The sequence below is a fragment of the Polyodon spathula genome, chromosome 12, assembly GCF_017654505.1.
Source record: "Polyodon spathula isolate WHYD16114869_AA chromosome 12, ASM1765450v1, whole genome shotgun sequence".
Lineage (NCBI taxonomy): Eukaryota > Metazoa > Chordata > Actinopteri > Acipenseriformes > Polyodontidae > Polyodon > Polyodon spathula.
Window position 1 is genome coordinate 38,078,551 of NC_054545.1, and position 21,688 is coordinate 38,100,238.

General features: G+C 42.2%; 1 protein-coding gene across 4 annotated transcripts in view; it reads left to right on the plus strand.

Moving 5' to 3' along the window:
* The first annotated feature begins 18,800 nt into the window (after positions 1–18,800).
* The window catches only part of LOC121324349 (polypeptide N-acetylgalactosaminyltransferase 10-like), a 32,982-nt gene continuing 30,094 nt past the window's right edge, over positions 18,801–21,688 (plus strand). Inside the window, exon 1 of one of the 4 annotated variants that reach the window (XM_041266090.1) lies at positions 18,801–19,075. In XM_041266090.1, the coding sequence (XP_041122024.1) occupies positions 18,905–19,075 (171 nt within the window). In that variant the 5' untranslated portion in view covers positions 18,801–18,904. Of the gene's footprint in view, positions 19,110–19,775; positions 20,041–21,688 lie in introns of those variants that run through there. The other 3 variants (XM_041266087.1, XM_041266089.1, XM_041266088.1) reach the window with 3 other exon arrangements.

The window sequence follows — 21,688 nt, forward strand, 5'->3', positions numbered from 1 at the left end:
TATGCATGGAACTAAAGCTTAGAATAGATATTAATGGACAATTGCATATTTTAAATACAAATTATTTGCCAGTCGCGTGCGTTAGTCAAATCTGGGGCTAGAAAAAAAAGCAGTAGATAGTAGGAACTGGCTCCCAGTTCCTGGGAGCAAGGAATGCTGCATACATCCTTATACAGGATCTACATACCTTACAATATTGGTAACACTTTACACTTGTCTCTAGTGTGCCAATCTTTTGCATGATATAATCCTCTCCCGAACTCTTTTCTGATACAGCTGTGCACTTTCATATATTGTGCAAAAAGATTTTGCATTAAAGGGGAGCTGTAATGCAAATGAATATATATAACCATTTCAATAGAAAACATGTTAACTAAAGCTTTTGATGCATTTTCAGCCTCTCCTTGAGCAGTGTATTGTATACAAACCATTAAAACAAAGTAACATTGAATGTATTGGAGCTCTCTTCTGTTGCGCTGTGTGTGCCGTCCTGTTGTTGACTCGCTCTATAGTCACTCATAGTATTCTATTGAGCGGATGTCCCGTCCCTATATTGTGTAGCCATTGTTTTGTTATGGCCGCCTGTGCCAAAGTGCCCACCCCTGTGTGTATTTTGTGTTGTGTGTTAATGTTGGTGTATAGTCATTAGTGCACGGAATAGAATCGGGTCTGTGTAACACAAGTGTTTAAAATGTGTATTTGTATTTAGGCACAAGGATTGCACAGCACTTCACGTGCAAGTAAAATGTAATAATATGTGAGCACGGGGAATTGCACTTTATTAATTCACGTGCAGTTGTACCGAGACTCCAATTGAATGATTGATTAGCAATCGAGTCTCGGTACAGCTGCATAAAAGCAGCATGTTTTCACTCACTCGGGGTTGTGTGTTCGGTGAGTGGTAGCCAGGGCTTAACCCTGCTCTACACCCTGCCTCCATTATTATTATTAACATCATTGTTATGTGTCATTACTTTTTTTTATAGTCGAGTGGCACAAAACAAATCACTATCAGACGAAACAAAAAGACAAATAAACCGGTGGTCACGGCACAGGACACAAAACAAACAGAATTTCACTCATAAAAAGACAGACAAATAATAAATTTACGACTCGCTCTATCAAGTGAGTCGATGTGGTTTGACTCCAGAGAGAGACAAATAAAGTTATTTCTGGTCTGACGTCCCCCACTCCGGCCGTCTTTGTGACACTGCCCTTTGTTGGTTTAAAGGCTTAGGCACACAAACATACTTTCTGTTTCTGTTTTTCTTTTTGTTATTTTTGCACCCGAACGCTTTGCATTTCTAATTCACCCTACCGGCATTCACTGGTGTGGGTGGCTGTCAATGACATGACCGAACAGTGGTGCCAGAAAGGTTCCAGTATGGCAGCGGCCTACATTTCTAGCTGACCCAGGAAGCTCACAAAAAAATTGAAATACTGGCCAAATGCTGGACTTTAACAAAATTGGTGCAGCGAGGCACATTTGTTATGTATTCAAAGCATTTAGAGAGCCTTGCTATTGTGAGTACAGCTCCCCTTTAAGAACATTATAACCATGCATAATAACATTGTAGTTTTTTTTTTTTTCTAAGTACACGTCTCATCAAAATGCTAATACACTTTTATAGTAATTGCAGAAGACTTTCAATAGACTTGTTGTGAGCGTGTTCAGTATGCAAGACATGTGAAAATGATGTAGTCCTTCATCTGTGCATTTCCTATTCAGAGAGACTGTTTCTCTGCCAGGCTGCATCTGCATGCATTGTTCAAAGCTGTGAGCTGCTCAGTGTTCAGAGCTGAGATGGGCAGCAGGGACAGCTGAGTGAGTCATTCAGAACAACACCATAACAGACACAGAGGCAGCCTAGCCACCGACTCTGAGAGGAATTTGAAGATTGCTTATGATTTCAGGTTGCAGTGTGGGCTAATGGTTTGCCCATGGAGAGACAGGGAGATTGTGAAATCTTATGCAGCTCCTTTCTGACAGATTCTTATTCCTGTGAACTTTTAAAAATATTTTTTTTTCTTAAAGGCTTCCTTTTACAGTTCTGTTGTTTTTTGGTGTTTCTCTCTTATTGTGTGATTTTTACAATATCAGTGATGGAACAAATCATATCTGTCTAAAGGAAAATATACAGCACTGCAGTCATCTTTCACATGGCAGAGATGCAGCCTTGACTTACGCAGAATTATTCATTTTGCTCTGTACAGCCTTCACGAAAAAGGCTTTCTTTATTTTAATTGCGACACAGGCATTATACACAGCCATAAAACAGTCCTCGTTTACCGTCTTCACTTACTGTAGGTGGTCATGAAATATCACACACAGTGCGACATAGAGAAGAAATCATTTCATGCAGCATTCATAGCAAGGGTTTGCAGTGAGAGTTTGAGTATATCAATCTCTAGCGAGGTCTTTCCAAACTTTGCAGTTCATGGTTTAGATTTCTATTTTTTTCTTTTTTTTTATTGAATAGAAGGTTTTAAAATTAATCCCCTATTCTCGAATACCAGTGTGCAGCAATAACAGGGGACTAGGCCTTTTGTAATTCTGCATTATTGCCGTGCAGACTGTGTTGTAGATTAGCTTTGAGAATGCTGGTAATGTTCTGGAATGCTATTAGTTATGTAGTGACAGAATTGTAGCATCTGTTATACATCAACATGCAATGTTTGTACTGAACATCGTCTGAGAATTAGCTCGACTTGCCTTCAACCTTACTTTACTGTCTGGCATTGGAGTGAAGATCTTCGAGGCTGTAACCCAGTGTGTGTCATTGCATCATAGATAGATTTACATAAGGTTTGAAGAGATATAAATGCTCATATGTATAAGGAATCATTTTTCTTTTTTTTTTCAGTTGCAACAGGTAAAAGGAAATTCACTTTGTTTATCCATACTTTGCTTGGCACTGTGAGTCAACAAGCTGTTTCTAAATGAAAGGCATTAAGTATTGAGCAGATTCTCTTCCTCGGAGTGAAGTATCAGGGGGTAGCTTCGCTACAATTTAAACCCAATATCATTATTGTCCCTGGCTTGAGCCCAGTCCTCTGTTGTTTCTAGTCAAAGTGCGTAAGTGAAATTCTCCACTGGAGACGTATGTAAAAGGCTTTCTCAATAAAAAGAAGAATTTATGGAATAAGAGAAACTTTTTCAAAGCATCACAGTGAGTTTTATCCCCCAGAGTGCTGAACCCAATTATTTCTCTGTGTGTTTGAGGTTTCAGTTCAGCTACGACTGCACCACTTGTTCCAGCCGTGGCCGGGGTAGTTAATATGATTTTGTTCTCGTTTTGGATTCAGGTCATGCCTGTTCACCGGTTATGTGAAACTGAACTCCACAGGGAGCAGAACCTCTTAATTCATGCTGAGGTGCAGCCATGCTTCTCTAATACGAAGTCTAGTAATAAAACTGTAAAACACAACCGATTCAATCAGCATACCGTGCAGAAGGGAAGGGAAGTAAAGTGGATGCATCAGGATGCTCAATTAGTTTTCTTGATTAATTGTGTTATTGATTTGTTAATAAAGCTGGGCTTTTAGCAGCGGCATCTGCAAAACTGTTTACGCCGAGAACAAACACGTCCAGCTCTCTGGAGTGACCGCTCTTGAACCCTTGCTGCCCCTCCCTGGCAGCTCTCTGGAGTGACCGCTCTTGAACCCTTGCTGTCCCTCCCTGGCAGCTCTCTGGAGTGACTGCTCTTGGACCCTCGTTGTCCCTCCCCGGCAGCTCTCTGGAGTGACTGCTCTTGGACCCTCGCTTCCCCTCCCTGGCAGCTCTCTGGAGTGACAGCTCTTGGACCCTCATTGTCCCTCCCTGGCAGCTCTCTGGAGTGACCGCTCTTGGACCCTCGCTTCCCCTCCCTGGCAGCTCTCTGGAGTGACCGCTCTTAGACCCTCACTGCCCCCTCCTCTATAGCCAGTACAGACAAGCAGTGAGATTAGGTTCGACACTCTGTAGCCAGTGTAGGCGAGCCTGGCTCTATGGCTAAGTGGTTAAGATGCTTGCTTGCTCCCAATATTGACATGTGCTATATTAATTGAAACCTATTTTTCATTTAATTTTATTTCCTGTCCACAGCAACTGCAGAGGGTAAAAGCTTGTGGGTGTCGTGTTAATTTGTTTATCTATGTGCATGGGCAGGAGGTAGTAATCTCACATGGTGAGATCTAGCAGTGACTGTCATTCTTCTGCTCTGGATAAACAGCTTTGAATCACCACTGTAAACCATATGTTCTCGTTCTAAAAGGATTGCATCATAACCTCTGCCTCCTACTCTTTTTGAAATCAGGTCCAGATTTCTTTCAGCGCTGCGTCTGTAATTAATGCTGTATTAATCCATTTCCCAGCATCGTTCTCCCACATGATATCATACATGAATGCACAGAAATATGTTTATAGTATTATTTTTACTTGTTTAGTTGCCGGCTGTGAGAAGGAAGCTGCAAGGCGCTATGATGCAGGTGATCAGCTGTGCATATATAAGACCGGGAGCAGTTAAAAACCTGACCTTGGACTGGCACTTGCAGGCAGGAAGTCAAGCACGAAGCTGCTGTGGTGCTTCCGAGTGTGTCTGCTTTTACAACACTGTTCCATCAAGCCGCTGCAGCACTCAAATCCCAGCCTCTTAGCTGTCACTGTGATGATGTTGAGAAAGGACAGGTGACAGATCACAACGTTACCAGATAAGGTTTACTCAGCCATGCAGGGGTGTGGAGATTACCGGAGAGATTATTGACTCACTCAGTTTATTTGATAGCTGAACGAATAAAGTAGTCTTAGTAATATCACTGCTTTAACTTGTGCACAGATTACATTTACAGTATATTTTCTGCTCTCATTACTGCAGATCAGTTTCTCTAACTCAGTTTAAAGTGTGGAGGTGGATGTTCCAGTACTTCAGCATGCATTATTGAACAAAAGATCCTGCACATTCCCTTCATAGCAGAATCTGAAAGTAAGTGTCTCGATGGGAGCTGAATTACAAATCACGATGGCTGAGGCTGCTAGGTTTCCACATCTGACACGTTTCCATTGCAAATAGAATTCCAGTCCACACATCTGACACGTTTCCATTGCAAATAGAATTCCAGTCCACACATCTGACACGTTTCTATTGCAAATAGAATTCCAGTCCACACATCTGACACGTTTCCATTGCAAATAGAATTTCAGTCCACACATCTGCTACATTTCCATTGCAAATAGAATTCCAGTCCACATATCTGCTACATTTCCATTGCAAATAGAATTTCAGTCCACACATCTGCTACATTTCCATTGCAAATAGAATTCCAGTCCACACATCTGACACGTTTCTATTGCAAATAGAATTCCAGTCCACACATCTGACACGTTTCCATTGCAAATAGAATTTCAGTCCACATATCTGCTACATTTCCATTGCAAATAGAATTACTGTCACACATCTGCTACATTTCCATTGCAAATAGAATTCCAGTCCACACATCTGCTACATTTCCATTGCAAATAGAATTACTGTCACACATCTGCTACATTACCATTGCAAATAGAATTCCAGTCCACACATCTGCCACGTTTCCATTGCAATAGAATTCCAGTCCACACATCTGCCACGTTTCCATTGCAATAGAATTCCAGTCCACACATCTGCCACGTTTCCATTGCAATAGAATTCCAGTCCACACATCTGCCACGTTTCCATTGCAATAGAATTCCAGTCCACACATCTGCCACGTTTCCATTTCAATAGTGGTGTGGTTTGTTCCACACCAAACATCTTTAGAAAAGGTTTTAAAAGTGTCTTTTAAGGGCTGGACATTTAGATATTTTTTTTTTAATTTCAAAGGATGTTTTAAAGTAGGTGAAGATTAGCTGCTGTGAAACTGTTTCCAGCTCCCTCTGGAGGTGCTTCCACATGGATGAATACCTCAGCAGGTCCCGCAGACTCGTGGGAGTTAATAATGCATCAATATGCATGAGGAGGTCCGCGCGTCCTGAAGTCCAGATGCAGCGACACACAGAGGAAGGTACTAGAAGCATATGAAGGTCCTAGTGGTATACCAGAACTATGGGGCTATACTTTCCATCATGTGCAATAGGATACAATGCACATGGAGAATTGGCTAGTATATCAGGTACAATTTGAATTAGATACATTGTAACTGACTCTTATTATAGCCCTGGGAAAACGTTGCTTTCCATATTTGGTTCCACTCCCAATGAAGTGTCTACATGTTCTCAGCAGACGATTAAATAGTTCAATAACCTCTATAATTACATGCTGCACAAATTTCACTATGAATAAATATGCAAAATTGACTTTCTAAGTTCCTGCTCTTTAAAAAAACTTAAAAATTGTGCTGGAAGGAAATAATTTGCAAAGCAACAGTGATTAAACCCCTATGCATGATACCTGACTCCTGATTCATTTTCCAGCTTGATGTGTTACTTCTTTCTTTATGCATTTATTTATTGAAAGTCTCATAATGAATTTTCATTCAAGACAATCACGTTAATCAATCCATTAAAAAAATAATAAGATGATGTAACTCGTTCTCGGAGTGTGTGCTTCAAAGATTAACGGATCGCGTAGGACGGCGTTTTGAAAAAAAAAAAAGAAACACGGAGGCAGATGAAGAGTAGACTCTCGAGCTTCCTCTGCCACTCAGCTGTGGAAATGACAGATAGACAAGTCAAGGAAACATGCGTATGACAGATACAGCTGGGAGCAAACGATAACGACTCTTGTGTCTGTAAAACAGAGAGGCCCTTTTTTCCGCATCTTGAAATCACACATAATAGAACATATGCTTTCTCTGTTTCGCTACCTCACGCTGTAAATGCGCCTGCTGACAGCTCCAGTGTTGCAGATTGAGATAACAAGGAACAGCTTCTGTTGATGACTTGGTGCATAGTGTTATAAGGAAGGAAGCATGAGGAATATTTCAGTGTTTACAGCAGCCACTTCCAAAGGCCACACGCAGCAAGGTGGCCTTTGTTTTGTGTTCTTTTAAAGTAACGCACTGTTGGTTGTTTTTAATACTGTTTATCAACCACACCTTTCGGCAGGGATGAGGAACAGTGTTAGTGGAGATCGTCTGGCTCATCTTTGATGAATAATACAGCGGCTCTCATTTTAAAAACACTTTCCTTTTGTTTAAATTATTTATCATCCTTTCAGAATAGATGGACAGGTAGGGACAGTGGATTCAGATGCAGCTCCAAGCTGAGTCGCAGAGTGCATTTTTCAAAGCCAGTTTATACCAATTATTGTCAGCTGACGTCTACCAGTAATTGCTTTTAGTGCAACTTGAGCTTCAAAGCAAAGTAAGAATTGTGTTTCCGAGCAGGATTAGAAACTGAAATGACATTAAATGCTTGGCCGACTTAATGCTTGCTCTTGAATGAAATGCAGTGATGACTTTCCGGTCACATAACTGGTCTGAATGCGCATTGCATAGCATATACCCGGTGCCAGCACTTCCAACAGCAGCATTCGAGGATCGCAGGGATTGCTTTTCATCATCGTCCATTCCGTCCATGAAGAATGCGTGCTACTGAACCATCACTGTGGAGAACCACAATGCATTGATGCAAAGCAGGGCAATTTGACATCACAGCACCCTAACCCCAACCAGCTTTGGTGACCAATTGCATGCTACCTGGTATTAATATTGGACCAGGCAGTTCCTAACCCACAGTCCTTTTCCATGTGGGTATGTTGCACACAGCATGCTCATAAAATCATTAAGAAGAGAAAGCTGATATTCAAAAAGGCAACGCAGAAAACCCCAGAGGGGTGCTTCCAAGCTGACCCCATGCTGGAGAGGAGCACAGTGGAGCCTGCACAGGCCATGCAGAACAGAGCAGCCAGCCTGAGGCAACGTCTTCAAAATACAGCAGGCATGGGCTTTGCAGGAATAGCAAGAGAATGGCTTCAGAACACTAAAGAATTCTCTGGCATTGATAGCAGCAGTGACCAATGCAAACAGAAGAAAGCCAGTTTACATTTACCAGAATAAGTAATGAGATTCTTGGCTCAAACGAACCCCCCTCCCCTCTTTATTATTGAATTTAGATGGCAGAGATGTGGAGGATATCTATGTATTCGATATATGAATTTGAGAAATATCAGGATTATGAAGGAATTGGTGTAATCAGAACAAATGGCAGAAGCTGGAAGTTCAGTATAAACTGCATGTCAATCTTTGAGAATATTTCTTTCTGCAGGTATTGTAGGGTCGTCTTTGCATCACTGTGTGTGTGTGTGCATGTCTGCGTCTGTGTGTTCACTGATCTGTGTGTGTGTGTGTGTGTGTGTGTGTGTGTGTGTGTGTGTGTGTGTGTGTGTGTGAATACAGCATTTCACAATTTTCACAATGCTGAGTGTTGATTCTGCATGTCTTTAAATAGCTCCTCGCATGCAATTCTCCTGTAACAGCTGCTCTCTTTTTGCAGGTGATGGATTTTAATCTCCATTATTATCTGTTTAAAGATGCCTCGCTGGCATCAGCTGGGAAATCTATTAGCTTGTATTTGTTTAGAGAGAAATTTGAAAAGAAGGAAGTGTGCGAAGCGGGCAAGCGGCTCATAGGTTCTGAATGACGGGGCTGTGATGGCAACATGGCAGAGAGAGTCTCTCTCTCTCTCTCTCTCTCTCTCTCTCTCTCTCTCTCTCTCTCTCTCTCTCTCTCTCTCTCTCTCTCTCTCTCTCTCTTCCTCTGTAGTTTCAATGATAATCAGGTTTTGAATTTGGGCAACTGAAGCATCTGCCAGTCTCAAACCCTGGCATTCACAATTCACAACCCTTCTGTCCATAGGCCCTAGTGCATCTGTTCAATGTGGGTAGAACTGCAGCCTGGTCAGCTCAGAGCAAAGCGGGGTGCAGCACTAAGAGTTTATCAAGCAATGACTGAGTGCAGGAATGCTATAGAGGCCTGCAGAACACGGAAAACATGGGCCTGTTCTCAAGCTGTGAAAGCTGCTCACAGTCTCCCAGCCTCTAACTCTCACTCTGTCCCTTCTTTATTCATGAGAGCCAACCTATAGCTGTGAGGTGTTAGAGAACAGAAGCTCTCTGCTTGAAAAACACACAAAACACATTCGCATAACAAAGCTGGAGGCAATCATTTTGGTTCAAAAGACTGAAAGAAAAATATATTTTTCATTCTTTCCAAGAGACCTCGTGAAAAACATAATGTACCTTTGTTCCGAGAAGCAAAGGCCACTGCTGTCTCTGTGGGAAGAGGAATTAAAAAGCATCTATTAAATGCTAATGCAGGGAGGTAATAAAAGCACATGGCTGTCAGGCCTCATGGAAATGCTGCTGCTGCTGCTGGCCCAGTCATGCCCTGAGTATTTTAATAAGAAATGCACTGCAACAGATGACTAGCAGACCAAGCAAGAAGCCAGGTCTGTGAAAGTTCAGAATAATGCCTTAGAGAACAACAACCCAACACATTGGAGAATGGAACTAGAATTAGAAATCCCTCACGTCTGCATTGGATGCCAATGTGTATGGTCACGTGCTGTGACGTGTCACATGACCCATGAAACCTATATACTGTGTGCAACTATTCCGCAACAACCGTGGAATGCAGTGGAATCCCAGTGACTGTACAAGACAGTGCATGCTGGGCAGCAGACGTGCTCCAGAGAGGAGCCCAAGCATAGGAACCTGTAGCATTGGACTGGACTCTCCTGTTTCCATTCCAATAATAAATCGGCCCTACAAGGGCCATATGCATCCAGCAAGTAAAATGATGCTAGCTTTCCTATTTCTGCAATGAGGTGAACCAGGATTACTGTTCATGAGGACTAGTATTTAAGCCACAGCCGCAGCAGCCCAGGAGAGAATTAGAATAATAATATATACTACACCATAAGAAATAACAGCGTGAGAGGAACTAGAGACCCCAAGGCCATAGAGGGTTATATCCTCCCATTGCAATAATTACCAGGGCACACTTCCATTCTAGATATGAAAAAAGGCTCTGGGAAATGAATCCATTTCAATATCTATTTTTTTTTTTTTTTTTTTTAAATGTAGTTTGGTTTTCTTTATTAACTTGCTGTTGGTGTTATTGAGCCCTGGGTTTGAACTGCCACTCAAACAGAAATAAATATTTCTTATTTCATCCTGACGCACACACATGCTGTGATTGTGAGGATGCATGGGACTCTACATTCACACCTCTTATTTCATCCTGACGCACACACACGCTGTGATTGTGAGGACGCATGGGACTCTACATTGACACCTCTTATTTCATCCTGCTGTGATTGTGAGGACGCATGGGACTCTACATTGACAGCTCTTATTTCATCCTGACGCACACACACGCTGTGATTGTGAGGACGCATGGGACTCTACATTGACAGCTCTTATTTCATCCTGACGCACACACACGCTGTGATTGTGAGGACGCATGGGACTCTACATTGACAGCTCTTATTTCATCCTGACGCACACACACCCTGTGATTGTGAGGACGCATGGGACTCTACATTGACAGCTCTTATTTCATCCTGACGCACACACACGCTGTGATTGTGAGGACGCATGGGACTCTACATTGACAGCTCTTATTTCATCCTGACGCACACACACGCTGTGATTGTGAGGACGCATGGGACTCTACATTGACAGCTCTTATTTCATCCTGACGCACACACACGCTGTGATTGTGAGGACGCATGGGACTCTACATTGACATCTCTTATTTCATCCTGACGCACACACACGCTGTGATTGTGAGGACGCATGGGACTCTACATTGACAGCTCTTATTTCATCCTGACGCACACACACGCTGTGATTGTGAGGACGCATGGGACTCTACATTGACAGCTCTTATTTCATCCTGACGCACACACACGCTGTGATTGTGAGGACGCATGGGACTCTACATTGACAGCTCTTATTTCATCCTGACGCACACACACGCTGTGATTGTGAGGACGCATGGGACTCTACATTGACAGCTCTTATTTCATCCTGACGCACACACACGCTGTGATTGTGAGGACGCATGGGACTCTACATTGACAGCTCTTATTTCATCCTGACGCACACACACGCTGTGATTGTGAGGACGCATGGGACTCTACATTGACAGCTCTTATTTCATCCTGACGCACACACACGCTGTGATTGTGAGGACGCATGGGACTCTACATTGCTCTTATTTCATCCTGACGCACACACACGCTGTGATTGTGAGGACGCATGGGACTCTACATTGACAGCTCTTATTTCATCCTGACGCACACACACGCTGTGATTGTGAGGACGCATGTGATCCTGACGCACACACACGCTGTGATTGTGAGGACGCATGGGACTCTACATTGACAGCTCTTATTTCATCCTGACGCACACACACGCTGTGATTGTGAGGACGCATGGGACTCTACATTGACAGCTCTTATTTCATCCTGACGCACACACACGCTGTGATTGTGAGGACGCATGGGACTCTACATTGACAGCTCTTATTTCATCCTGACGCACACACACGCTGTGATTGTGAGGACGCATGGGCACTCTACATTGGGACTCTACACCTCTTATTTCATCCTGACGCACACACACACTGTGATTGTGAGGACGCATGGGACTCTACATGACAGCTCTTACATCCTCTTATTTGAGGACGCATCTACATTGACGCTCTTATTTCATCCTGACACACACGCTGTGATTGTGAGGACGCATGGGACTCTACATTGACAGCTCTTATTTCATCCTGACGCACACACACGCTGTGATTGTGAGGACGCATGGGACTCTACATTGACAGCTCTTATTTCATCCTGACGCACACACACGCTGTGATTGTGAGGACGCATGGGACTCTACATTGACAGCTCTTATTTCATCCTGACGCACACACACGCTGTGATTGTGAGGACGCATGGGACTCTACATGACAGCTCTTATTTCATCCTCTGTGATTGTGAGGACGCATGGGACTCTACATTGACGCTCTTATTTCATCCTGACGCACACACACGCTGTGATTGTGAGGACGCATGGGACTCTACATTGACAGCTCTTATTTCATCCTGACGCACACACACGCTGTGATTGTGAGGACGCATGGGACTCTACATTGACGCTCTTATTTCATCCTGACGCACACACACGCTGTGATTGTGAGGACGCATGGGACTCTACATTGACAGCTCTTATTTCATCCTGACGCACACACACGCTGTGATTGTGAGGACGCATGGGACTCTACATTGACAGCTCTTATTTCATCCTGACGCACACACACGCTGTGATTGTGAGGACGCATGGGACTCTACATTGACAGCTCTTATTTCATCCTCTGTGATTGTGAGGACGCATGGGACTCTACATTGACAGCTCTTATTTCATCCTGACGCACACACACGCTGTGATTGTGAGGACGCATGGGACTCTACATTGACAGCTCTTATTTCATCCTGACGCACACACACCCTGTGATTGTGAGGACGCATGGGACTCTACATTGCTCTTATTTCATCCTGACGCACACACACGCTGTGATTGTGAGGATGCATGGGACTCTACATTGACACCTCTTATTTCATCCTGACGCACACACACGCTGTGATTGTGAGGACGCATGGGACTCTACATTGACAGCTCTTATTTCATCCTGACGCACACACACCCTGTGATTGTGAGGACGCATGGGACTCTACATTGACAGCTCTTATTTCATCCTGACGCACACACGCTGTGATTGTGAGGACGCATGGGACTCTACATTGACAGCTCTTATTTCATCCTGACGCACACACACGCTGTGATTGTGAGGACGCATGGGACTCTACATTGACAGCTCTTATTTCATCCTGACGCACACACACGCTGTGATTGTGAGGACGCATGGGACTCTACATTGACAGCTCTTATTTCATCCTGACGCACACACACGCTGTGATTGTGAGGACGCATGGGACTCTACATTGACAGCTCTTATTTCATCCTGACGCACACACACGCTGTGATTGTGAGGACGCATGGGACTCTACATTGACAGCTCTTATTTCATCCTGACGCACACACACGCTGTGATTGTGAGGACGCATGGGACTCTACATTGACAGCTCTTATTTCATCCTGACGCACACACACGCTGTGATTGTGAGGACGCATGGGACTCTACATTGACAGCTCTTATTTCATCCTGACGCACACACACCCTGTGATTGTGAGGACGCATGGGACTCTACATTCACACCTCTTATTTATGCTGCTCAGCAACATTCCCATTAGTTATTTTTATGTTATGTAATGAAAAGTTAGTGAACTGATTTTTTTTTTATTGTGACACACGGCAACGTAAAAAGTGAAACAAGAAAGTAATTGGCAGACATAAATAGTGTCATTCATGGTTTTTCATGGCATGTGCTCATATCAGGGGTGGCTAAAGTTTGTCCACCACTCCTGGTCTTTGTTCCAGCCCTGTTCTGAATTGTTTGATTGAACCAAATAAACCTGCATTCAGACCCTGGAGTGGATCTTCTGTTACCTGTTAAACCTGGAGTGGAATAACAGTCCTCAGGACCAGGGTTGATTGGACACCTTGCTCATATACTTTATGAGATCTTGCTTTTCTTGCAATTGGAAATGGATAATGAAGAATGCTCATTGATAGCTGACCTTTTTGAGTTGAAAGGATTGGGTTTAATTTGATGTGACAGGTGATGGAGTGAGCAATGCAGCCATTTCAGAGCAGTAAAATTACAACATTTTCACCCTCTGAAACTGTGAGTACCAAGTCTGACCAGTATTCAATGTGATTCCAGTCAAAATTACAGCAAATAAAACACACACACACAGACAGACAGACAGACAGACAGACAGACAGATACACACACACACACACAGTGCACAGCATTAACACTGCAATAATGAAACAAATACAACACACATACACACACACACCGTTCACAGCATTAACACTGTAATAATGAAATGAATCTATGGGACTAATGTGCTCATAATTATATGACTTCAGTGGACAATTTTGAAAAGCATTTGGCTGAAACCACTCTGCTCAAATGAGGATTTTTTGTTGACTAGCAATTAGCTCTCCCTTAAAGCTGTGGCAGTGTTTTCAGTGGGATGTGTTTGACATTCAGAACCGTCTGTGACCTCATCACTCCAAGGTCGAGCGCAGTCACGGAACATGACAAGCAATGCCTGTGCAGTGTTCTCAGAACAGCTCTCAATCCATGTCTGTATAATACAAAGGAATTATCACCCATTACAGGTAACAAAGAGGACAATGGGATGGGTTAAACTGCAAGGATGCCAAGTGTCGGAATGTTGTTATCTTTGCCAGGAGCCCAGCTTGGGATTGTCTCAGTCACTTCCAGCAGCACGGAGCAGATGATTGCTTTGACTATCTGCTTCAAGTCTGAGTGACAATGAATTCAGCTTCAGCCCCAGTTTCTTTATATAGATCCATCAAACAATCTCTGGTAACACTTTACATGAAGTGCCTCTAATTACTGTGTACTTGCACAGTAGTTGCTTGGTAAATACATGTGTACTTACACACAGTTACAATGTACTTAATGTGAAAATATTTTTGCACGATTTATTTAAGTACACGATTGTATTAGAAAAGGTTGAGGGTTAGGGTTAAGGTTAGGGTTAGGGTTTCAGTGTCAGAGGAGTGGAAGAACATTACGGCCGCTGCTAGTTTGCTAGCCAGCCTCTTCTTGCACAGCACTTGTTTGCTGGAGACCCATCCTCTTTGATATCCTCTCTGCCCTCCTGGGTACAGGTCCGTTCTAGACTAGTTCATCGTGTCTAAAGAGCTGGAACAAATGAACCTCAGTTAGCTGCAATCAACGCCAGGAGCATCATACAGCAGATCCACTTTGAAAAGCAGCAGCTGTTGCTCTATGAAAGCGACCTGCATTGCTTGCAGTAAAGTTGCATGAGGATTGTAGTATTCAGTTAGAGCTGTAATACCCTTCATCTTACAATATTATCGTGAACCTTAAACTCTCTTTACTGTTCCCAAGCACCATGCAGTACATGATATCAATACAGAACTACCAGTTCTTTTACAAAGCACTGGAAGTGATGCCTCATTAGTCTGTGTAGAATTCTTTAATATAGGGTGTATGTCCAGAGAGCAGCAGGTATGGCTGTATTGCCACTGCTACTCAACTGTTGTGTTTCTTCATATAATCCGCAATACTAAACACTAGAGGAGGGGTTCTCATTTTTTACATACAGCTGTACTGAGAAAAAATAATTGAAGTCCTTTCAGGATGATCGCATATATTCCTGCCCTAGATGGCTGTTTAAAAACACAAAACAAGCCTGTTATAAATAAATGTGATGCACTCTGGTGTTGATTTGAGATCATTAAGAGATTTCACAGATTTCATATCCTATACCAGATATCAGAGCTCACCCGGCAATCTGGTCCATATTCCAATGAAAAGGTATTTAAATCTCATTAAAACCGTCAAATATAGTCAGCAATTAAATCTAAAAGGGATTTCTATTTTTATACATGCTGTAGGGCTCATTAGGTCTAGTGTAATTCACAAAGCCCTGAGTGGGGCTGTTCTATCCTCTACAATGCAAGAAGTGCAAGTCTGCTTCTTTTACATAAAGGATTTTATTTATTTTTATATTGATCAGTTTTTCTAGAATTTAGAGATGCATGTAAAAAAACACTGGTAAAAAAAAAAAAAAAAAACACGGCAGGGATCGATAGACAAGCAGCAGCCCAGCAGAAAAGAAAAACAAAGAAAATAAAAGAACTGGAGAGAAATTCTACTGAACAAATGACCCTCATTGTCACACAGTTATTCTCAGCTGTGATTGTGCTTGAGGAAATCAAGACTCATTTAAAAGCATCTCTATTGTATCTCTATACACTGTACATCTCTATAGATCTGTAAAGATTGTATCTGTGCATCTCTATAGATCTGTATATATTGTATCTGTGCATTTCTACATACTGTACATTTCTATAGATCTGTATGTATTGTATCTGGGCATATCTATAAATCTGTATATATTGTACCTGTGCATCTCTATTACTGTACATCTCTATAGATCTGCATAGATTGTATCTGTGCATCTCTATTACTGTACATCTCTATAGATCAGTATAGATTGTATCTGTGCATCTCTATTATTGTACATCTCTATAGATCAGTATAGATTGTATCTGTGCATCTCTATATGCTGTACATCTCTATAGATCTGTGCATCTCTATATATAATATACACCTCTCTAGATCTGTATAGATTGTATCTCCTACTGGTTCATAATGTAAATTGAGGTGTGATCTGATGTCAGATTTTATTTTTATTCTGCCAGCAGCCTTTGTTGCATTCACACCTATTTGAAGGTGCTGGGTGTCTGAGGTCTTTGTGCCTCACAGGGTATGGAAATGAATGCTGTGTTTTTACACTTCAATTTTTCAATGGAATGAATTTCCTTTTCCTGCGTCGGGTTACTCATCTGACAGCTGCTGTTCTAGAACTCTGGTGATATGTGATGTCATCATCCAGCCCAGTGCCATCTTCTAATCCGCATGGAGATAAAAGCATGCAGTGGGAATGTGATTATAAAAAACTGCTGTTAATGTTACAGGATTGGTAACAACCAATTTAACAATACTTGAATGTAACTTTCATTAAGGGGGGGGATTACTGCAATGGTTTACCAGACACATCTACCTGTGGTGTTAGCAGTGTGGATTACTGCAATCCTTTACCAGACACATCTACCTGTGGTGTTAGCAGTGTGGATTACTGCAATGGTTTACCAGACACATCTACCTGTGGTGTTAGCAGTGTGGATTACTGCAATGCTTTACCAGACACATCTACCTGTAGTGTTAGCAGTGGGGATTATTGTTGATAACGTGTAAATCTTTGTTAGTTTCTGTTCCCATGAAATCCCCATTTACAATTCTGCATACAGAGTGCTTGTCAGCTCCAGTTGTGTGTCTAAATGCTAACCTTCATTCTGCTGTAACCCCATCAATACAGTTGATAAGACAGATGTGTTATTATTATTAGTATTAGTATTATTAATATTATTAGTAGTAGTAGTAGTATTATTAATAATAATAATAATAATAATAATAATAATAATAATAATAATAATAATAATAATAATAATAATAATAATAATAATGCTCCATATCATTAATAATGTGGATCAGAAGAAAATGCCCGCTAAGCAGATATTTTGTTTATCCATCAGGATTATGGAGTTTGAAATTGTGAAATGCATAATAAACCAGAGATTAGAAATATAAATATAAATAAGCATCATCAAATTATGTGCCCTGGTAAATTTTTATATAACAAGGATATTTTCTTATGGGGTCAACAATGCAGGATTGAAAAGGTAAGCTTGGGTCACTAAGTTTAAACAGAAACAAACAGGATCTTCAGCCTGCATACACCCTTATAAAAGTCTACCTCAGTAAAAGCAAAGTGCATTAAAGCATTGGCAAGCATATGTAAGCACTGGAAAGCCCAGCCAGGTATGGTACAGCATATTTCAAAGACATGACAAACTATGGTAAATGCCTAGTGTAATCGTGGGAGAAAAGCAATGACAACGGCATTATTCCCCTGCTGATAGACCACGGTGGTAAACTTGCAATAGGGCAGACATACAGTACATAAGCACAATATACCAGACCGTCACACATCTGTTTCAGGTACAAATCCCGAGCATCCAGGTTTGCACTATGCACTAATCCTGACCATTACCAAAATAACTGTGACAGCCTGCAGCTCTGTCTGATTATGAACTCCTAATTGTGACGGGACTACGTATTAATGTACACCACATGCGTTCTTTGTGTATCAATTTCTAAACCCTGCCAGTCTCGCTCGCGGTCTCGTTCTGATGAATCGCGCGCTCATTATGGACTCTGCCGCGGTGCCTCCGCTCTGTGCGTTACAGCTGCGCATCGCTTGCATTAGAGGAGTATGGAAGTTAAGGCACTCTTCAATAAGCAAACAACAAGGCTTGTTCAGATGACAAATGCGGTTGCCTTGTTTTCCTAGATAACCCATTTGTGCACAAGCTGCATAATGACAGGACGGTGTCCCTATTCATACCGCTCTTGTAGTTCAGCTAGTGTAGTGCGGTAACAGGCAGCTGCATTTAATCGGCATGCATACTACTTGATTATCAAAGACTTCCCTAATTAAGCTGGTACTGACAGGCAGAGCTGCCACTGTCAGTTTGCAGAATACAGACGGCCTGTATATTTAACTGTCACGCATGTCCAGTTGTATCCACACCGTGCACTGTATAACAGAGTGACGTCATGGATAAGCAGTGCGATGCCCAATGGCTGTAATTATTAAACGTTTGAGCTGACAACACAGATTGTGGCATTATCTGCTGACACCACCTGTTTGCATAGTGAAGACCTGAGAAATCACGCAGCTCATTTAGAGACTATGGGAGCTAGCATTAGCATTAGGTATGCTCATATGTGGAGCATAATGCCTTTATAATCCTTTAATTACTGCTGGTAAAAAAAAAAGACACGAGTACAGTACTTTTCAGTGCTTAAAGATTACCATATATAATAATTTCAAGTGCATGATGTTATTGACATGATATCGTGATACCGATAATTTGGGTTAATGCCACCTTGTGTACGCAGAAGGTACAACACGAAAAACTAAAGAAAAACAAAAGAAAACCAGATTGTCTTAATAAGTGTACATACCTACAAAAAAAAAACCCAAGGTCCATTGTAACTAGAGGGTGTGGAGTGGGCTGGCGTCGTGTTTTCCTCCTGTCTGCACATTATTTTCTTGCGAGTTGCTTTCACAGCCGGTAAACTCAGACCTCACGTTGTGTTTGTCTCTCCGGGTCACAACGACATCGTTGCTCCTCTATGCGGGGAGTCTATTACGTTTTGGCTTTAGAGCTGGCTATGGGGTCAGGGGTTAAACTAAGAAGAGCAAGTTGCTTCAGAGCCGAAGGGAATACACAACTTAAACTGCTGCCATGTGCAACTGTGTGGAAAGCAGAGATCAGCAGAGGATCCTGTATCCCAGCAGATCATGTGTGTATTTACTGAGAGCAGAAGAACAATGCAGGTTTGAAACGTCTTACTGTGTTAGGGCACCTGTAGTGCAATTACTGTGTTAGCATGCTACTAATATTATTACGAGTAGTAGTGGTGTATGCTTTAAAATAGCAGTCTGTCTTTATAATAATAATAAAGAAGAAGAAGAATGGGCCCAGACTGCCGAAAACATTTTCGTCATTGCAATGTTGTTGTTTTGCTTGTTTTTTTTTTGTTTTTTTTTTTTTAAATAACTGCGTAAAAAGCCAGATTGCTCAATATAAAACTGATAAAAATAAGTGAGCAAATCAACAGGGGACTTTAAAAATGGCCATTTCGCTTTTCTGGTCTCTCTTTTTAAAAAAAAAACACACAACTCCGACTGTCCACTTTCTTGAGCGACTCTCCTGCCACTTAGTTAATGTTTGCAGAGTAACTTGTACACTAAGAGTAGCTACAGAGAATTTGCATACCGACGAGGGGCTAATGCAGCAACGCGTTGTTCGTGTCAGCGAGTTAACGATAATATAATGAGAAACGTCGTGTTTTTACACCAATAAAACAAATTAAGTAGCACAACCAGTTTTATATGCGTTCAAACTATGTTTTAAAAATCCGAAACATAAGTCTTTAATTTGCCCAGTCACCCCCCCCCATTCGCGGTTGTGGTTCGCTCCTCTCAGCGGAAGTTCCCTAGTTAGTTGCGCTATCTGTAATTTTTCTCTCAGAGAAAGTTATTTTCACCAGAAGGTCGGACGAATTTACACGGTAGAGGAGTGATTGCTCTTCGGCTCTCACAAGTAGAAATGAGACGGAAAGAAAAGAGGTTGCTCCAGATCGCAGGGCTGCTGATCGCGGCGATTCTTTTCTTGCCAAACGTAGGCTTGTGGTCCCTGTATCGAGACAAAGTGCTGGATAACTTGCCGGAGAGAGAGGTGGGCACTGGCGCCGGCGCGGTACAGGTAAGAAAGTACACATACCTCCTGTCCCTTTAGTTCACTGGATTGTTTTCATCCTTCGAACACCTCTATTTTTGCATAGCTTTCTCTAGATGAGGCTGTGCTGGCGCGCCTTGTATAACAGTACATTGTGCATTTGTTCAGCTGGCTGGCTTTGATTACATTATATCGGCTGTGTTTGACTTTGTGTTGATGTTATTATAGACTTGAACTGATAGTGATCAGACAGACGAACTTAGCGGTTTGTTGCCAGTGTGGCACACCTAGTTACATAGTTAGGAAGACGTGTTGTCTTCAATATATTGGGCTGGACTAGTAAAATGCATTTTTGTATGTGTTTGCTACGCCCACGCAAAAAGGCTGGTTGTTCAGTAGCATAGAACAAATCAAAACGTTAAACATGTTCAACTGAATTGAAATGAAAGTGCATGGTTTTAGACGGTTGAAGAAATGAAACGGTCCAACCCAGCCGAGTGGCGTCAACGGGATAGTGTTTGCTTCGGGCACTGCACGCTATTGATTGTGTCGGTATTGTGTAAATCGACAGCGGCCAGGTCATTTTCACAGTGCTGTCTGAAGATACGCTTTAGTGTAATGTGGCTACATGCATTTATTTAAACATGTTTTAACCCAGTTGATGAATTGCTTTGCCGCGGATTATGGAGTCTGCAATTTGAAATACTGTATAATGCCATTTCATTTCGATTCTCTGTCGTGTAAGCTTTTAAATATGATGAGGTGGAAAAACGAAATCCAGGATATGGGATGAAGCGTACTCCAGGTTTCAGCTTTGCCAGATGTCATCTATCTGATCCTTTATATTCTATTACTATAGGATCTTTATATCCTGTAACTATGTATTTGTATCAGCATGCCCACTTGCCGATTCCATAATAAAATGCAAACAGCAGCATCAGATTCAGGGCTCACATGCTAGGAGGCTTTGTCTGTTGATTTTCACTTCTTTTGACACCTCAGACTCCTCTCCCCATGTGTTCTCTTGGCAGCGGCTGTCTCAGTGCTAACACAATGCCTGCTGTAACGCTGAACTTCACAACAGGTGTTTCTAGATCAGAGGTCCTTGTTGCTATAATGATGATAATACAAAATAAATAAATACAGCCAGAAAGTTGTATTTCTAGTAAAGCACAGTCTGCCTACCTATCACAGTCTGATAATTCAATCCTGTTAGATATGAAGATTGTGCAGCTAGGTACTGCACACAGAGCTCCAGGGACTCTACAGTGTCACTGGGGCATTGCAGTAGGGTGGGTGGTAAATGTGGCATGGACGCTGAAATGGGTGATTTGGTCAAATCCATTGAGGGAGGTGAAACTGGTTTATTTTAATAGGCAATTCAAAATTGGCCTGATTCTCTCTTCTCTAATAAGAAGGTAGAGACAGGTGGACAATGCAAAACATTTAAACACACCGGAGGCCTGGTTTTAAATATGCAAGTGTGAGGGTTCAGCGCTGCAAGTCATTTGTATTGTTTACAGATAGTCGAGTCTGTATTAACCTGCAGGAGAGACGGCGTGCCCGGGTGAAGGCCTAGGGGAGAGCTGCCTGCTTCTCTGCTGCAGTGTGTGGCTCAGCTCACACACTCCAGAGAGCTGCACTGCAGACCAGTCTACTCCAGCAGTAGCTTCAT